This window comes from Crinia signifera, chromosome 12 (genome assembly GCF_055691185.1).
Source record: "Crinia signifera chromosome 12, ASM5569118v1, whole genome shotgun sequence".
Taxonomy (NCBI): domain Eukaryota; kingdom Metazoa; phylum Chordata; class Amphibia; order Anura; family Myobatrachidae; genus Crinia; species Crinia signifera.
Window position 1 is genome coordinate 51,042,807 of NC_139228.1, and position 20,146 is coordinate 51,062,952.

Genomic DNA, 20,146 nt, shown 5'->3' on the forward strand with positions numbered 1-20,146 from the left:
CCTATAATATTATACGCTTCCTTATTTATGGTACCTACATAACAAACAAAACACTTTTACTAACCTACACAATACACATACTATACACTTACTATACACTTACTATACACTTGCAAGAATATTTGAGGGTAAATTTGAATAACTACCTGACGTCTCAGGGTCCTTCCTTCTCAGCTGTCCCTCTGATCTGAACTACCAAAACCTCTATATCTCCCTTTTAACCCAAATACGCAGAATTAAGTTCCCTGTTCTCATGACGTTATTGAATTTATGGATGCTAATGGTGACAGGGTCTCCTGCTTGTCTGGACACTAGTGGTAATCTCCATTGCGAGATTCCCTGTTTCTGGGCTCTCCCTGTGCATCAATCTATTTTACACTCCTGTTGTCAAAATACAATAGTGTCCTGTCTGTCCTGCAATGTAACTTGGATGATATACTAGCAGTCTACATTCTCCAGAAAGAAAACCAGATGGCTGGAGTCTGGCCCATAGTGTATACATTGCTTACTCCATTAATAAAACATGGGATTAATCCGTTTCATTTATACTGTATTAAGCATTTGGCCTTCTGTCTATATTGATTACCTAATACACCGTCCTATACCCAATGATCCAAACTCAAAGTACAATTAATCATGATTGAAAATACACATCATAAAACATAATTCAATTCAAAATATTTGTGCTGTTACTAGCATTTTCTGACTTATATCTGTTTGTGCATAATTGTATATGGTAACAGTCCCCCCCTTGTGGCCATGGGAATTGATGACGATGGCCACACATACATCAACATAATAATTGCTTATACCTTACATCTACCAGGTTTTTAAGCTTTCTACGTTCCTGTCTCATAAGTCGCTTAAGCCAAAATATCAATGAAATTAGAATGACTAGCAAAATTGTTTGTCCGATCAACAAGCCCTTTAAACTCAACTCAAGCCAGGTGTTGGTCATGGCAATTTCAAAATCACCATCATGAAGTAATTCATTTAGTGTGGAGTCTGCCTTCTTGACCATATTATTAATTTGAACTATGTGTGTGTCTTTCCTATTCAAGAGTTTCTCTAAATTTAGGGTTAATGAGTCTATGTGTATGTTGAACACAGGTGTATATTCTCCAAGATTGGAGATTTCTGGTTCACTATCTATATCTATGTCCTCTTCATAAACAGGAATTGGGGTGATAACAGTCAGACCAATGGCGGTATATTCCTGTGGGCTGAAACAGAAGTTTGGGTTTGGCACTGGACAAGACTTTCCCCCATACAAGAACTCTCTGTGATTTGTGACCACGCAGTACTGTCCATTCATGTTGTATGTAACCTTTGCTGTTGGAGTTCTCCATTTGGTTAGCTGCACTGGACATGCAACGTCCCTAGCTGTGAAGCTGTTCGATGTGTTAAGCTTTGCACTGTGTTTGGTACCTCCCACAACTTTGCTGGGAATGATGTCTAGTCCATTTATATCGGTGAGCAAGGTGCTTGGCGTACTTGAGTCCATGCCGCAGATTGGTGTCTCGATTTCAAAGACGTTGCAGCGACACAAATATCGATTGTCCTTGACTGCACAGCAAGCAGTATGCGGTACTTTCCACGTGTCATTGACTCGGACCAGTAGTTCTGGTAGGTCCAGCCGCTCCTTGTAAATGTCCTTTTCCAGGTAGCCGATAGAGTGGACAGTGCACAGTTCATCAAAGACAGATTTGTTTGGCTCGAACACAGGTAGAGAGATGGTAAAGGAAACATACAGTATATCGTTGACTGCACAGGGTTGCTGCTTGCTGTGGCAATGGGGTGAACCTCTGTTTGGGTGCGGGGTCACAGTGCCTAAATTCCTGATCGTGGAGATAGGCAGGGGTCTGCAATCATCTCTCGGGGTATTTCTCCCATGTCCAGTGTTAGATTGTGAGCAATACCACTTGGTCAGATCATTATCTCTAAAAATATCAGGTATTCTACCAGATTGTATGTCTCTAATTACATGTGTGATTGTATTGAGGACATAAGTACCATATGCAGTGCATATGATCTCTTTACCTATATGATTTTGTGTGGCTTCTCTATTGTTGAGCTCAATGATTTCATTGATCTTGGCTTGGGTCTCTGAAAACAATCTTGCTATATCATGCATGTTATAAACAGTAAATTTTTCTTCACTGGCCAGACCCTCAATACCCTGCAGGACAGGCTTCAGGACATATTGCCCTTCTTTCTGCTCAAAATTCCCTATGTGTCTGCGGATCACCTCCAGATCAGCCCTATTCCAAATTGACATCCCGGAACCAAACAGTCCAGGGATGGATCCAATGATACCATCTAGGCTTTGTAATTTTCTGGATCTAAAAATACCTTTTTGGTGAGTGTTAGCCTGTCCTGTGTACGGGTCTTGAGTTCTGCTCTGGTGAGAAGTAACAATATCTACTAATAAGGAAGCGTAAAACAAAGAAACACTACTATTAACACAATGACCGAATTCTGCCATGTTCCATTTAGACAAGTTGAGGACTACTGGCACATGTATATATTTTACATTGTTTATGAGGGAACCAGGAATGGAAGTAGCCGTAAGTCCACTCATGGGCCCTTCACTGGTTTGTGGGCATGCAATTGGCATAGCAGATGGAAATATTTTTGCCTTGGTTGTGGCGATTGTTGGGTTAGGGGCTACCTTTCGGGAAACATTAAGCGTGATGCTTCCAGGGACATAAGTTCTTTGCACAGTGGGTGGACTTCCATATGTAGGAATGGGAATGATGAAACCATATGTCCAGGTTCCTGTGTCTGTGAGCTTTGCATGGCTAAGCAATAAGGATCCATTTGGGAAAACGTGTACTCTACCGCGGTACTGTGGCGAGTTTCCTGCGCTTCCATTATCCCAGGCTTTCAATCCTTTATGCTTTGGGCCCCACCAGGATACTTGTTCTCCCGTGGTGCCTTGTACGGACACTGGAATGAGGATGGATTCTCCCTCTTTGCAATGGATCGGGTTGGCTTCCACTCTGATCGAAATATTAATTTCACTGGTACCCTGGAGTTGGAGGCTCAACAATAACGACAGGATCAGACTTGGGATTCTCATTTTCCTGAAAAATGATAAAAAAACAATTATGAGGGGAGAAGAAAGATGAAATTGTATGAGGAGAGGAAATGTGAATTATTCAGTTGGTCCATCTCCTTTGTACAGTTTCATTTGATTGGCATGTACCCATTTGTCCTGCACTTTCTTTGTGTCTTTGATTCTGATTTTATACACTGAGGCACTTAGTCTATCCACTATTGCAAATGGTCCTCTCCACTTCTTGCCCAGACAGTGTTCTGTGGGGCGGAGTTCTAAAAGCATAACTTTTTCTCCCACTTCCCAACAATTCTCCTTTACCCCTTTGTCAAAACAGGCCTTAGCTTTTCTCTGCGCTTTCCCTAGGTGTTGTGCTGCAAACAGATGAACCTCTGTGAGTGCTCTTTCCAGTTTTGTAAGGTACTGGTCCATGGAGAATCTATCAATAGTGGGGGTGTGCAGGTCTATCCAGAGATGCTCGGGCAGCCTCATTTGTCTTCCTGTCATTAACTCAAAGGGCGTTAATCTAGTAGCTGATGAGGGTGTGGCCCTTATCGCCATTGCCACTAGGGGTAATAAATTATCCCAATTCTTGCCATTTATGTCCACAAGCTTTCTTAACATTGTTTTGATTTGTCTATTTGCTCGTTCTACCTGTCCTGAAGATTCTGGGTGATACGAAATGTGGAAGCTTTGTTTTATTCCCAGCATCTTTATGCAACTTTGCATCACATTACCTGTGAAATGTGAGCCCTGGTCTGATTCAACTGATGCTGGGAGACCCCACCGTGTGAAAATCTGCTCAACCAAGATTTTAGCTGTGCTCAAAGCAGTGTTATTTTTAGTAGGGAAAATTTCTACCCATTTTGAAAATAAGTCAGTCACAACCAACACATATTTGTTACTTTTAGTTGTGACCGGCAGAGGGCCCATGTAATCAATTTGCAATGCATTCCAGGGACCTTCCCTCCTCTGTATTCGCAAGGGAGCATTTATCTTTCTAGGCGCTGGGTTAACTTGAGCACATACCACACAGTTGTCACAGTATTGCTGTACATCTTTCCCCATGTCTGGCCACCAACCTACTGTTTTTAGTCTCTGGTTTGTTTTGTCTACACCCTGGTGTCCACCTGTAGGGAGGTCATGCACAAGATAAATCATTTCATGTCTGTACTCTTTTGGGACCACCCACGTTACATCTTCCCCATTGTGGATAAGGAGCTCCTTGTCCTTGGTTAATGTAAGGTTGTGTATGTATTTTGCCAATGTGTTTCCCTCTGTTAAATTCAATTCCTCATTTCTCAATTTTTTTATGATTTCCTTAATTTCAGGGTCCTGCCTTTGAATCTCTGCAATGTCTGGTGCATTTACCATTTCTGGCCTTTTTGTTACTGCACATACAAGAGGGCACACAGGTGATTCTGTGCTTTCTTTTGGTATCTGCCATGGCTCCCCCTCTTGTGCCCCTTGTTTGGCTAACAGGTCAGACATTTCATTGTGCTCATGGTGTGGTGATGTTAGGGAATGTCCTTTGACTTTGCAAACCCAGGGGACATGTGCTAGGTTCTGTGCCAAAGACACTATGTACCTGAGGAGGTCTGCATATTTCAGAGGGCTTCCATCAGATGAGGTATACTGATGCGTATGCCAAAAGGGCAAAAATTCTGTAAGGGCATTACATACCCATGCTGAGTCAGAGTACAATGCAATCTCATTTTTGTGGTCTTTAAACAATTCAAGGGCATGTGCTATTGCTGCCAGCTCAGCATACTGTGCAGACTTTACATCGCAAGAGCGAGACACAGACTGTGGTGTGGTCTGAGGCTGCAGTATGTACAGACCAAAACCTGCATGGGGTGACCCTTCTATGTAAAAACATGAGCCATCCGTAAATATCTGAGTGATGTGTTCAGGGGCTGTAGCCTCCTGTGACATTGCTCTAAAGAAAGGTTTTGAATGGTCAGCTGGGGGTAATTCACATGTGTGTGGTACTCCCTGGTAAATGAGTCCATATGCACAAGCAGATGGGCTGGCAGTAGCTTTTACTGTAATGTCCCTATCCTGCAACAAAAGAGCCCAGTGAGCTAATCTGGCATTAGAAACATTTCCATCTTTTGTATATGGTAACAATAGCTAGCATAGGAAAACTCCTTCTCTGTATCGGTGGTGCCATCATAGTCTTTGTGCTATTGTTCAAATGTTTAAAGGTGGTGACCCGGGGAAAGACAAAACGTACCGAAATCATGAGTGTAAGAACGAGAGATACAGAGGAAGACCAGGGTTTGGTATATGACCCTAGAATCGAAACCACCTCCCTTTAAAGGAAACCATATTTGTGAACGTGTATATGTTGTAACCACCCTTGTTTTTATTTTTATCCCAAAATTGTACATTATCCTTCGTGACCCTGAGTAGATTGTTCGATAAATGCGGCCCATCGTTTATCCGTGATCCCGGATCGGCCAAGAGCAGATGGTTTACTCCCCTTATATGTTTAATTCATGGATCCCAATTTCTGTGTTAGGATTATGAATTTCTGTATTATCGTGTGAAATGTTTTGTATTGTAACAGTTTTATAATTACTGTTAAAGGGTGGACTATGGAAGTCGAGTTACACACACGCCATTTTAGGATAGTATGGCCGCCATTTTGGTTCGCAGAGTTGCGCAAATAAAGTTTCCATACCCGAGTATGCGTGACAAAGTGGACCAGAAGAGTAGCCATACTATCACACATAAATTCATAAATACATACTGACTAAGTAAAATATAGTTAAAGGTTTAGAACGCCACACATAGCTTAGTTAGCCCTGCATACATCTGTCTGTATCATGTTTAGTACCGTTCCGTTCCGTTCCGTTCATTGTGCGAAGTATTCCGGTCATTGCGAATATTCCGCAATATACACGGCTCGACAGTTATGGACATAATCCATATTCCAGGGACAGTTTCTGTTGAAAGTATGTAACAAAGGAATCTAGATGAAACCGGTTCTTATCACTGCTGACGCCGAAACCACCAAACAAAGGACTCTTAAAGTTCACTCCCCTGGACCTAGCCAAACCAGGTGTATCATCTTACCTCCCAATCACAGCTGACCTGACATTCGACCTCTGACCAATGAGAACGGCCTTTGACCTCCCCTTTCTGACCCTATAAGATAGGCGACCCAAAGCAGCCAAACTCTCTTCGGCACATTTACCTTTCCCTGACTGTCCACCGGGCTATAGTTCATTCCTGAACGATAGCGAGCTCTGACCGGACTACACTTCGCATATTTGATGAGAACGGTAACGGTTGCATTAACGGTATTTATTCTTATTGTATTGATTGGCTGATTGTGTCTTGTATCTGTTTTCTTTCCCCTTAGCAGTCTGTTTAGTATTCATTGTTAGTATATTGTATTACTTGTTATACCTGTTTATTCTTATTTCTGTAACCCCCTTTTGTCCATTAGGGACTTAAATACAACCTTTTTACGGAGTTCTTATCTCCTTATTTCAATACAGTGATCGTGTCTGTTTATTCGCATAATAGCGACAAGGTATATTACGGACACTGTCCGATAAGGTATATTCGCAGATTAGAGACAAAGTACTGCGAAGGAATCTCTGATTAAGGTATTGGTTCTTGGTGTACATAATACAATAAAAGGTACGCTACGCTGCGCTACGCTTTGTTCGCACGTAGTTAGGTATAAAGGGTACGTTGGTTGCGGACTTATTACGTAACCAGCGCTTTTCACTTATTGTCTCTCTGGTCATATTTAATCGTCATTAACAACGCACATTAAGACTCTCCACCAGTCTCCAAACGTTCCCTGAAAACTCACCTCTTCAGGCAAGCCTATCATATTTAAGTTCTACATGCATAACCCTCCGAGGCACTTATGTATTATATAGCTTCCCTTCTGGACTTGTAACTGCTATGCTATTACTGGTGCCTGTCCTTATGTTTCCCCCCCTATATCCCTATAGATTGTAAGCTTGCAGCAGGGCCCTCCTACCTCCAAGTCTGTCTGTTGTTACCCAGTTTGTCTTATCACTGTCTACTATTGTAAAGCGCAACGGAATCTGCTGCGCTATATAAGAAACTTTAAATAATAATAATAATGTGGATGCAGTGTGTATGCGCTATGTGACTAATTCAGCGTGGCTTGTGAATGTGAGATTTTGAGATGAGTAACCACCCCTTTGTTAAATTGTGAATGGATTGTTATTCATCATCCACTCGCAGATACATACATAATTCCCGAACCATCCAAGAGTTTGTGCCGTCGGTGCGAATGTGAGTAGACACTAATCACAGAACCTCATAAACACCTGGACATGCCAGCGCTGACCTCACAGTCCCTCCTCATAAACACCTGGGCACGCCGGCACTGATGTCACAGTCCCTCCTCATAAACACCTCGGCACTGATGTCACAGTCCCTCCTCATAAACACCTGGGCACGCCGGCACTGATGTCACAGTCCATCCTTATAAACACTTTGGCAGGCCGGCACTGATGTCACAGTCCCTCCTCATAAACACCTGGGCACGCCGGCACTGATGTCACAGTCCCTCCTCAAACACCTGGGCACGCCGGCACTGATGCCACAGTCCCTCCTCATAAACACCTGGGAACGCCGGCACTGATGTCACAGTCCCTCCTGATAAACACCTGGGCACGCCGGCACTGATGTCACAGTCCCTCCTCATAAACACCTGGGCACTGATGTCACAGTCCCTCCTCATAAACACCTGGGCACGCCGGCACTGATGTCACAGTCTCTCCTTATAAACACCTGGGCATGCCGGCACTGATGTCACAGTCCCTCCTCAAACACCTGGGCACGCCGGCACTGATGTCACAGTCCCTCCTCAAACACCTGGGCACGCCGGCACTGATGCCACAGTCCCTCCTCATAAACACCTGGGAACGCCGGCACTGATGTCACAGTCCCTCCTCAAACACCTGGGCACGCCGGCACTGATGTCACAGTCCCTCCTCATAAATACCTGGGCACGCCGGCACTGATGTCACAGTCCCTCCTCATAAACACCTGGGCACGCCGGCACGGATGTCACAGTCTCTCCTTATAAACACCTGGGCATGCCGGCACTGATGTCACAGTCCCTCCTCAAACACCTGGGCACGCCGGCACTGATGTCACAGTCCCTCCTCAAACACCTGGGCACGCCGGCACTGATGTCACAGTCCCTCCTCAAACACCTGGGCACGCCGGCACTGATGGCCACAGTCCCTCCTCAAACACCTGGGCACGCCGGCACTGATGTCACAGTCTCTCCTTATAAACACCTGGGCATGCCGGCACTGATGTCACAGTCCCTCCTCAAACACCTGGGCACGCCGGCACTGATGTCACAGTCCCTCCTCAAACACCTGGGCACGCCGGCACTGATGCCACAGTCCCTCCTCATAAACACCTGGGAACGCCGGCACTGATGTCACAGTCCCTCCTCAAACACCTGGGCACGCCGGCACTGATGTCACAGTCCCTCCTCATAAATACCTGGGCACGCCGGCACTGATGTCACAGTCCCTCCTCATAAACACCTGGGCACGCCGGCACTGATGTCACAGTCTCTCCTTATAAACACCTGGGCATGCCGGCACTGATGTCACAGTCCCTCCTCAAACACCTGGGCACGCCGGCACTGATGTCACAGTCCCTCCTCAAACACCTGGGCACGCCGGCACTGATGTCACAGTCCCTCCTCAAACACCTGGGCACGCCGGCACTGATGGCCACAGTCCCTCATAAACACCTGGGCACGCCGGCACTGATGTCACAGTCCCTCCTTATAAACACCTGGGCACGCCGGCACTGATGTCACAGTCCCTCCTCAAACACCTGGGCACGCCGGCACTGATGCCACAGTCCCTCATAAACACCAACCACTACCAGAAAATGACCAGTTACAGCCCCCAAATGTCAGTCCACACCCGGCCGCTTTGTGCGTTTACGGTGCATACACATTTTCTGGTGCTATACATGTGTGATTCATACAGTACCTATGCGCAGTCATTTAAGGGAAATCTTTGAATACACTGTATCGTGTGCAGGTCTCTAGTGTGTACCCTGGTATTCGTCAGCTGACAGGTAGCAGACAGGTGGTAGATTCAGAGACGCAAACACAGAACGATTAGATGGGTAGGAGGAGGACCAGGAAAGGGCTGTCTCCTGATTGGCTGTATATTGCAAACTCAAGGACAAGCAAGTTGCACTATTATAGGAGTGAGAGAGCTGTCCTGCTGTATAATGTAAGTGATTACTACACTAATATAGAGTGATAAAGTGGATGGCGGATTGGTTGGTAGTTTATTACTCTCCACAGCTTATGACATCTTCCCCTATAAGAGAAAAAAATACATAGTGTGGCTCATCATGGTATAAAACGAGACTTAAAGGTCGGCAGGAGAATAGTCCACATAACATGGATTTAGGGCTAAGCGGGATGACTATTCTGAAGTCTAAACCCGCCATTAGATCAAATGCAAAACATGTCTGTTACACAATTCATAGCCTGTTATTCTATATTGCAGGATCCAGAACGCTGAGACTTGGGGGCTCACAAACAGACAGTACTCCAGGTAACACGCCTCACTTAGCGCTCACCATATACCATGTTCTGGTCTCCAGGAGATAATCCATTCATTACAGCCACCATAGAGTTGATCCAACAGCAGGGGATGCAGCTTTCTAGCTGATGTGGAACTATATACTCCAGCATGCCCTGATAGCAGAACTGTGGCTGGGATTGATAGTTCCACAGCAGCTGGAAGACGGCATGTTGAATAGCTCTGCCCTATAAAGGCACCGGACTTTAGAATTGGTGTAATCACCACTGCACCAGCCTATCAACAAAGAGAGACCCCAAAAAGAAGAAGAGAACCAAGCCCCGAGGAAAACGAGGAGGTAAACTCATACAAAAGAAATCACAGATAACCTCTAATAAAAATAAGATTTCAGAAAACGCCAAAAAATATGTCTATAATTTATCTGATAAACAACTGAACAGCAATGAATTGTCAGTACTTGCCAAGGGATTGAAATTTTCCCCCACATCAGGCCCAAACATCTTCGATCTATTTGTTGATCTCAACAGATATATCCGCACGTTGTGTCGCAAACGATTTTTCGCCAAAAAACATTTGGATAACACCAATGAAACATCTATTCCAATCATCCTTGACTCTACTGACAATGCATTGCTGACAATACTAGAAGATCTCTGGGAGACCAATAATACTGACAACACTCAATCTTATAAAAAAATCTTTGACCTTCAGACACCATATAATATCTTCAAAAACAAATCGGAATTTTTTCCAATATCAGCAAAAAGTAGCAGCATTGAATCTTTTTATAAGATCACCTTGGAAGATTTTAAGGAGCTCTGCTCCAATTCCAACAAACACTCCCCCACTTCAAATTTAACCAAACAAGAAAAAATAGCGCTCAAACATCTTACTGAAAATAAAGAATTAATAATAAAGGAGGCAGACAAGGGAGGTGGAGTGGTGGTCATGAATAAATTAGATTATATCAAAGAAGCTGATAGACAGCTCAAAGATCAAGAATATTATCACATCCTCTTACATGACCCCACTACCACCTACCAAGCTGACCTCAAATCCCTTTTAACCACAGCACTACAGGAAGATGTCATATCCAGAGAAGAATTCACCTTTTTATTTTCCAAATTTCCCACCACCCCCACTTTCTACTTTCTCCCCAAAATACACAAGTCACTCACCTCACCACCTGGACGCCCCATCATTTCTGGTATCAATTCCCTCACTTCTAACCTTTCTTTTTACGTTGATCACTTTTTACAACCATATGTCTTGCAGCTGAGGTCACACATCAAAGATACCACCGATCTCTTAATAAAAATTCAAAATATAGTTTGGAAACCTACCTATGCATTTATGACCCTAGACGTCAGTGCTCTGTATACCAACATCCCGCACGACCTAGGCTGCAAAGTAATAGAAAGAAGACTCTCAATGACAGATGTTGACCTCAGCTGCAAACATAGGTCATTTATAATTGATTCAATCAAATTCATACTCACTCACAATTATTTTCTGTTTTCCGATCAATTTTTTCTTCAGGTGAATGGGACGGCCATGGGGACCAGGTTCGCACCCAGCTATGCCAACCTATACATGGGAGAGGTCGAGGACACCCATGTGTGGGGCGGTGGCTGGGGTGCGAGCCTGGTCTTCTATGGCCGTTACATAGACGATCTCTTTATTATTTGGGATGGGGACCTTCACTCTGCCACTAAATTCGTCACTCACATTAATAATAATCAATATAATTTAACATTCACCCATACCTATGACACTCACTCTATTAATTTTCTGGATTTGACTCTTCAATCTAATACAGACCACATAATATCTCAGAACTACATAAAACCGGTTAATACTAATTCATACCTTCACTTTACCAGCGCCCATCATCCACCATGGAAAAGAAACATCCCAAAAAGCCAATTCATGCGTCTTAAACGCAATTGCACCAACAATAGTACCTTCCAGGTCCAAGCTACAGATTTAAAACAGTCATTCTTAAACAGAGGTTATCCTCAAACACTAATAGATTCCGCTCTTGATGAAGTACAAGAAATGAATAGACAGGATTTACTCATCAAAAAAGATCCCAAAACAAAACATTCTAACCACAACGAAGACATTACCTTCGTTTGTAAATATAATAATCAGGCTCCCACAATAAAGAAGATTATAGCCCAAAACTATCGGATACTCAAACAGGACAAAATCCTTGGCCAACTTCTCCCCGAATGTCCCAGGGTTATATATAGAAAAAATAGGTCTCTCAAAACAATACTAGCTCCGAGTCATCTAAATATCTCCCATAAACCAGCTATTGAAACAAAGGGAACCAGTTGGCTGACACAAAAACCAAAAGGTTTTTTCAAATGTGGCAAAAATCGCTGCACAATGTGCCAACATATCCCGAGAAGAATCAACACGATCACATTACCTGCCATGGAAGAACAATATAATATAAAATCATTCATGAATTGCAATTCTAATTATATAATTTACCTACTAAAATGTGACTGTAATCTTCCATACATCGGACGCACAATTAGGCCCCTTCATGTCCGATTTATGGAACACAGAAGGAACATAATAAACCAAAATAATCTACACAGTGTATCCAGACACTTCTCAAAAGAACATAATCATGATCCGTCATCCCTGACAATAGTAGGCCTTGAACAAATAGAACGAACTCAGAGAGGAGGTGACAGATTCAACAAACTATGTAAACGAGAAGTATACTGGATGCTGAAATTTAACTCAATACACCCTGATGGCCTAAACGAAAGCATTGAACTAAACTCAATCATACAATAACATTGATTATTTTAGAATTAATCAATACCATTATCACCATTTATCCCCCTCAATCCATCTCTCTTCTTTATATTTATCTTACTCATTTTTTCAATGTTCATTCAATATTGATATTAACAACTATTTCCCTATGGATATCCCCTTTTCATTATGTACTTCTATAGTGGTTACATGACAGATATCCATATAGTGCCCCTGACCCTCTCATAATGAGATGATTGGACAGGGACCGTATGAATACTTGAAAATCTTTTTACACCTGGTCATACTAACTATGGATGCTACATGATAACAATATAAAATATACAAACACTGCATACTGCAGCACTAATTAAGTCTCTATATTTCGTTATCATCAAGCTCCTGCCATATTATGAGATTGAAACTTATATTATTGTTACAAAAACCTTTATCCTCATATGAAACAATAAACCATTGCAGCGATTAGTATTGGTATGACACTTTGTTAAACATGATCACTATATAATTCTGACAACCTACGTGATTCCACACGTGACTGACAACAAACATCGTGGTGCCATGACAACGCGATATACTGCGGAGACTGATTGGCTCCCAATATAGCAACATCCGCCCACCTAGAAGACGCTGTAAACAGTGACAACTCACCCACGTGACCAGCTCTGTCACCGATCACATGACCCTCTCTGATTGGCCGGGGACGCACATGTGATCGCAAATCTGAAAGAAATAGTTATCTAAGTGTCTACATCCCTGTATCCATGCCTACCCACTCGTTTCTCAAATATAGAGCGAGTTCAACCTCCACAACACACCTCACTAGCATGAGAGGTATCTATTGTTGATATTAGACGAATGTGTATGTTTGTGTGATTTCCGGGTCACGTGACACCGACCATGTGACTCCCTCTGATTGGCTCTACATGTACATGTGATCACACACTATAACGAAAAAGCTATCCCAAAGCATTTATTCCTGTACTTCTCCCTACCTACTCGTTTTTCAAACTTAGAGCGAGCTAAACCCTCATGATCTGTCTCATTCTATGAGAGATATATATCAGCAAAATCAGACAACTTGGATTTCTATGTGACTTCCGGGTCACGTGACCATTACAAGTCACGTGACACGGATGGAAATTGCAGAATAAATGGTTTAAAAACCACTTTTTCCTACCATTATTATTATTATTTACTTGTTTATAATTACTTTACTATATCTGCCTTCTGGTTTGAGGTCATTTTATTTATTTTAATGAACGGTATCCTAACATTTATTCACCTGTACAGCTGCACCTAATTGGGTAATCAATACCAAGGTATTTATACAGCCTAGCATGATACACATGCATACCTGCTCCTGAAGAAGCTGGGTGTTTGACCCAGGGAAACGCGTTGAGCCCTATATTATTGGACATATCCACACTGCATCACCCTACCGGGCTTATCCAAGACCACAGCGGACCCACGCCTTGTGCACCTTGCACCATCCCATCCGGACTCATCATCCGAGGCAGCGACTAGGAAAATTCAATCATCCTCCAGGTTCACCATCTTTCCCACCAGAGGCACCTAATTCCACCATTGGACTCTGTGTTTTGGGACTGCTTTTGGCCACCTGGCTACCTGCTGCTTTATGGGACTACCATCTGCGACATCCGTGTGGTAATATATATCAAATGCCCGTTTAATTCATTAATTGTGATGCTTATGGAATGTCATATTGTGCTATTTTTATTGTAACCCCCTGTTTTACACAAAAGCATACCTAATATACTAATGGTACAGCTATTTTAGCATATTTTATTGATAAATAAATTTTGTAAAGGATACCGCTCTATCTATTAATTTTTTCATATATAGTTTTTCAGCCAGCGCTGGTACACTTTTCTTTTTCCTCTATATTTACCTCGAGACCTGACAAGTTTCAGTACCAGCTGCAGTTAGTAGCGCACTGATCACCCACTGCTGTATTTTTTCTCTTTGTCATATACGATCAGCGCAGCAACTATGAGCTGTTTTACCAACTTTTCAGAACGCCAAACCAGAAGGCAGACCTATATGTCACAATTTTCTGATAGTAATGCAATTAATTCTGCACCCGACAAATCTGAGTGGCAGAGAGACTTTTACAAATTAGAGGATCTCCTTAAAGCGGAGACCCGTAATTGGCTTGATAGCAATAATCTACAACAGTATATTGACAAGCAAATGGTCCCAAGAGGATTGAGACTGTTTAAACCCTCCATTTTTCAGGAGGACACCACGTATCAAAAGGAATGGGACCAATTGCTTGACACATGCTCACTGTCACTCATGAAACTGATTGTCAGATACAGAATGGATAAAGTTTATGCTATAGAAAAAGAAATTGAACTTTTAAAAAAATCCATGGATACACACAAAAATGAGGATGGATTTAATGAAAAGGATAGGATAATAAACGAGAGAGTTATAAAATACGAGAAAGAAACCCTAATGACCAAACAGAAAAAGTTTCAGAGAGACGCATATGACTATGCAAATAACCAGGTTAGATCTTTTCGAACTAAAAATAGATCACACTCAACGAACAGATCGTATTCTAGAAACAGGAAAAATACTAATCCCAACACACAACAATACCCTAGAAGAGGTCGTATTTCGTCCTACAATAGAGACCAATATAAACAACAACAACAAAAAAACATTAATACTAATGATAATTATAGGATTCCTTTAACAAACAGATACCAACCATTGGATCATCTATCCAATGGAACCAATATAATAGAAGAGAGAAGAGACAATTTATTCAGAGAGAAACCCCTAACCAACAAAAGTGATGAATCACACCAACATTTTTTAGGAGCAAGACCAAAAAACACCCGCTGGAATACACCAGCCTATCAACAAAGAGAGACCCCAAAAAGAAGAAGAGAACCAAGCCCCGAGGAAAACGAGGAGGTAAACTCATACAAAAGAAATCACAGATAACCTCTAATAAAAATAAGATTTCAGAAAACGCCAAAAAATATGTCTATAATTTATCTGATAAACAACTGAACAGCAATGAATTGTCAGTACTTGCCAAGGGATTGAAATTTTCCCCCACATCAGGCCCAAACATCTTCGATCTATTTGTTGATCTCAACAGATATATCCGCACGTTGTGTCGCAAACGATTTTTCGCCAAAAAACATTTGGATAACACCAATGAAACATCTATTCCAATCATCCTTGACTCTACTGACAATGCATTGCTGACAATACTAGAAGATCTCTGGGAGACCAATAATACTGACAACACTCAATCTTATAAAAAAATCTTTGACCTTCAGACACCATATAATATCTTCAAAAACAAATCGGAATTTTTTCCAATATCAGCAAAAAGTAGCAGCATTGAATCTTTTTATAAGATCACCTTGGAAGATTTTAAGGAGCTCTGCTCCAATTCCAACAAACACTCCCCCACTTCAAATTTAACCAAACAAGAAAAAATAGCGCTCAAACATCTTACTGAAAATAAAGAATTAATAATAAAGGAGGCAGACAAGGGAGGTGGAGTGGTGGTCATGAATAAATTAGATTATATCAAAGAAGCTGATAGACAGCTCAAAGATCAAGAATATTATCACATCCTCTTACATGACCCCACTACCACCTACCAAGCTGACCTCAAATCCCTTTTAACCACAGCACTACAGGAAGATGTCATATCCAGAGAAGAATTCACCTTTTTATTTTCCAAATTTCCCACCACCCCCACTTTCTACTTTCTCCCCAAAATACACAAGTCACTCACCTCACCACCTGGACGCCCCATCATTTCTGGTATCAATTCCCTCACTTCTAACCTTTCTTTTTACGTTGATCACTTTTTACAACCATATGTCTTGCAGCTGAGGTCACACATCAAAGATACCACCGATCTCTTAATAAAAATTCAAAATATAGTTTGGAAACCTACCTATGCATTTATGACCCTAGACGTCAGTGCTCTGTATACCAACATCCCGCACGACCTAGGCTGCAAAGTAATAGAAAGAAGACTCTCAATGACAGATGTTGACCTCAGCTGCAAACATAGGTCATTTATAATTGATTCAATCAAATTCATACTCACTCACAATTATTTTCTGTTTTCCGATCAATTTTTTCTTCAGGTGAATGGGACGGCCATGGGGACCAGGTTCGCACCCAGCTATGCCAACCTATACATGGGAGAGGTCGAGGACACCCATGTGTGGGGCGGTGGCTGGGGTGCGAGCCTGGTCTTCTATGGCCGTTACATAGACGATCTCTTTATTATTTGGGATGGGGACCTTCACTCTGCCACTAAATTCGTCACTCACATTAATAATAATCAATATAATTTAACATTCACCCATACCTATGACACTCACTCTATTAATTTTCTGGATTTGACTCTTCAATCTAATACAGACCACATAATATCTCAGAACTACATAAAACCGGTTAATACTAATTCATACCTTCACTTTACCAGCGCCCATCATCCACCATGGAAAAGAAACATCCCAAAAAGCCAATTCATGCGTCTTAAACGCAATTGCACCAACAATAGTACCTTCCAGGTCCAAGCTACAGATTTAAAACAGTCATTCTTAAACAGAGGTTATCCTCAAACACTAATAGATTCCGCTCTTGATGAAGTACAAGAAATGAATAGACAGGATTTACTCATCAAAAAAGATCCCAAAACAAAACATTCTAACCACAACGAAGACATTACCTTCGTTTGTAAATATAATAATCAGGCTCCCACAATAAAGAAGATTATAGCCCAAAACTATCGGATACTCAAACAGGACAAAATCCTTGGCCAACTTCTCCCCGAATGTCCCAGGGTTATATATAGAAAAAATAGGTCTCTCAAAACAATACTAGCTCCGAGTCATCTAAATATCTCCCATAAACCAGCTATTGAAACAAAGGGAACCAGTTGGCTGACACAAAAACCAAAAGGTTTTTTCAAATGTGGCAAAAATCGCTGCACAATGTGCCAACATATCCCGAGAAGAATCAACACGATCACATTACCTGCCATGGAAGAACAATATAATATAAAATCATTCATGAATTGCAATTCTAATTATATAATTTACCTACTAAAATGTGACTGTAATCTTCCATACATCGGACGCACAATTAGGCCCCTTCATGTCCGATTTATGGAACACAGAAGGAACATAATAAACCAAAATAATCTACACAGTGTATCCAGACACTTCTCAAAAGAACATAATCATGATCCGTCATCCCTGACAATAGTAGGCCTTGAACAAATAGAACGAACTCAGAGAGGAGGTGACAGATTCAACAAACTATGTAAACGAGAAGTATACTGGATGCTGAAATTTAACTCAATACACCCTGATGGCCTAAACGAAAGCATTGAACTAAACTCAATCATACAATAACATTGATTATTTTAGAATTAATCAATACCATTATCACCATTTATCCCCCTCAATCCATCTCTCTTCTTTATATTTATCTTACTCATTTTTTCAATGTTCATTCAATATTGATATTAACAACTATTTCCCTATGGATATCCCCTTTTCATTATGTACTTCTATAGTGGTTACATGACAGATATCCATATAGTGCCCCTGACCCTCTCATAATGAGATGATTGGACAGGGACCGTATGAATACTTGAAAATCTTTTTACACCTGGTCATACTAACTATGGATGCTACATGATAACAATATAAAATATACAAACACTGCATACTGCAGCACTAATTAAGTCTCTATATTTCGTTATCATCAAGCTCCTGCCATATTATGAGATTGAAACTTATATTATTGTTACAAAAACCTTTATCCTCATATGAAACAATAAACCATTGCAGCGATTAGTATTGGTATGACACTTTGTTAAACATGATCACTATATAATTCTGACAACCTACGTGATTCCACACGTGACTGACAACAAACATCGTGGTGCCATGACAACGCGATATACTGCGGAGACTGATTGGCTCCCAATATAGCAACATCCGCCCACCTAGAAGACGCTGTAAACAGTGACAACTCACCCACGTGACCAGCTCTGTCACCGATCACATGACCCTCTCTGATTGGCCGGGGACGCACATGTGATCGCAAATCTGAAAGAAATAGTTATCTAAGTGTCTACATCCCTGTATCCATGCCTACCCACTCGTTTCTCAAATATAGAGCGAGTTCAACCTCCACAACACACCTCACTAGCATGAGAGGTATCTATTGTTGATATTAGACGAATGTGTATGTTTGTGTGATTTCCGGGTCACGTGACACCGACCATGTGACTCCCTCTGATTGGCTCTACATGTACATGTGATCACACACTATAACGAAAAAGCTATCCCAAAGCATTTATTCCTGTACTTCTCCCTACCTACTCGTTTTTCAAACTTAGAGCGAGCTAAACCCTCATGATCTGTCTCATTCTATGAGAGATATATATCAGCAAAATCAGACAACTTGGATTTCTATGTGACTTCCGGGTCACGTGACCATTACAAGTCACGTGACACGGATGGAAATTGCAGAATAAATGGTTTAAAAACCACTTTTTCCTACCATTATTATTATTATTTACTTGTTTATAATTACTTTACTATATCTGCCTTCTGGTTTGAGGTCATTTTATTTATTTTAATGAACGGTATCCTAACATTTATTCACCTGTACAGCTGCACCTAATTGGGTAATCAATACCAAGGTATTTATACAGCCTAGCATGATACACATGCATACCTGCTCCTGAAGAAGCTGGGTGTTTGACCCAGGGAAACGCGTTGAGCCCTATATTATTGGACATATCCACACTGCATCACCCTACCGGGCTTATCCAAGACCACAGCGGACCCACGCCTTGTGCACCTTGCACCATCCCATCCGGACTCATCATCCGAGGCAGCGACTAGGAAAATTCAATCATCCTCCAGGTTCACCATCTTTCCCACCAGAGGCACCTAATTCCACCATTGGACTCTGTGTTTTGGGACTGCTTTTGGCCACCTGGCTACCTGCTGCTTTATGGGACTACCATCTGCGACATCCGTGTGGTAATATATATCAAATGCCCGTTTAATTCATTAATTGTGATGCTTATGGAATGTCATATTGTGCTATTTTTATTGTAACCCCCTGTTTTACACAAAAGCATACCTAATATACTAATGGTACAGCTATTTTAGCATATTTTATTGATAAATAAATTTTGTAAAGGATACCGCTCTATCTATTAATTTTTTCATATATAGTTTTTCAGCCAGCGCTGGTACACTTTTCTTTTTCCTCTGTAATCACCACTGCGGCCGGCAGAGTAGCAGAACTTCTGGCTGTATTACGCCCATTCCCCGATTTCTATCCTGACCCACAATCCTCTCTGCAACAAGAACAGCATAAACTCTGTACATATCTCGGTATAGAGATCCGAGTACATAAAGACAAAGTATTGGCCGACCAAGAAACTGACATTTAGGAAGGTCCAAAAAGAGGACAAGCCACGGCCCAGAGTACCACGGTGAGTAAGACACTGAAGGAAAGAAGTGCGTCATGCATTAGCAGCGCGTTTGGTTAGGACAGGGGAGCTCCGTTCATTTGCTTTTGATAGTCTGACGTGTTGGCACCAAAAGAGACCATTTTCCTGGTGTCCTCCCATCACAGCAGTTCCATCCCCTCTGGCGACACA

The 20,146-nt window shown here is 41.8% G+C and overlaps 2 protein-coding genes across 2 annotated transcripts; both read right to left on the reverse strand.

The window, feature by feature from the left end:
* Positions 1–7: 7 nt before the first annotated feature.
* LOC146049913 (uncharacterized) lies at positions 8–15,238 on the reverse strand. Its single transcript, XM_083166594.1, has 2 exons — positions 10,989–15,238; positions 8–3,086 (listed from the first exon to the last, which is right to left on the reverse strand). The coding sequence occupies exons 1-2, from the start codon at positions 10,994–10,996 to the stop codon at positions 791–793; spliced, it is 2,304 nt and encodes a 767-aa protein (XP_083022720.1). The 5' UTR covers positions 10,997–15,238; the 3' UTR covers positions 8–790.
* Positions 3,028–8,656, reverse strand: LOC146049914 (protein NYNRIN-like). The gene has a single exon (XM_083166595.1). The coding sequence runs from the start codon at positions 4,991–4,993 to the stop codon at positions 3,158–3,160; it is 1,836 nt and encodes a 611-aa protein (XP_083022721.1). The 5' UTR covers positions 4,994–8,656; the 3' UTR covers positions 3,028–3,157.
* Positions 15,239–20,146: the final 4,908 nt, after the last annotated feature.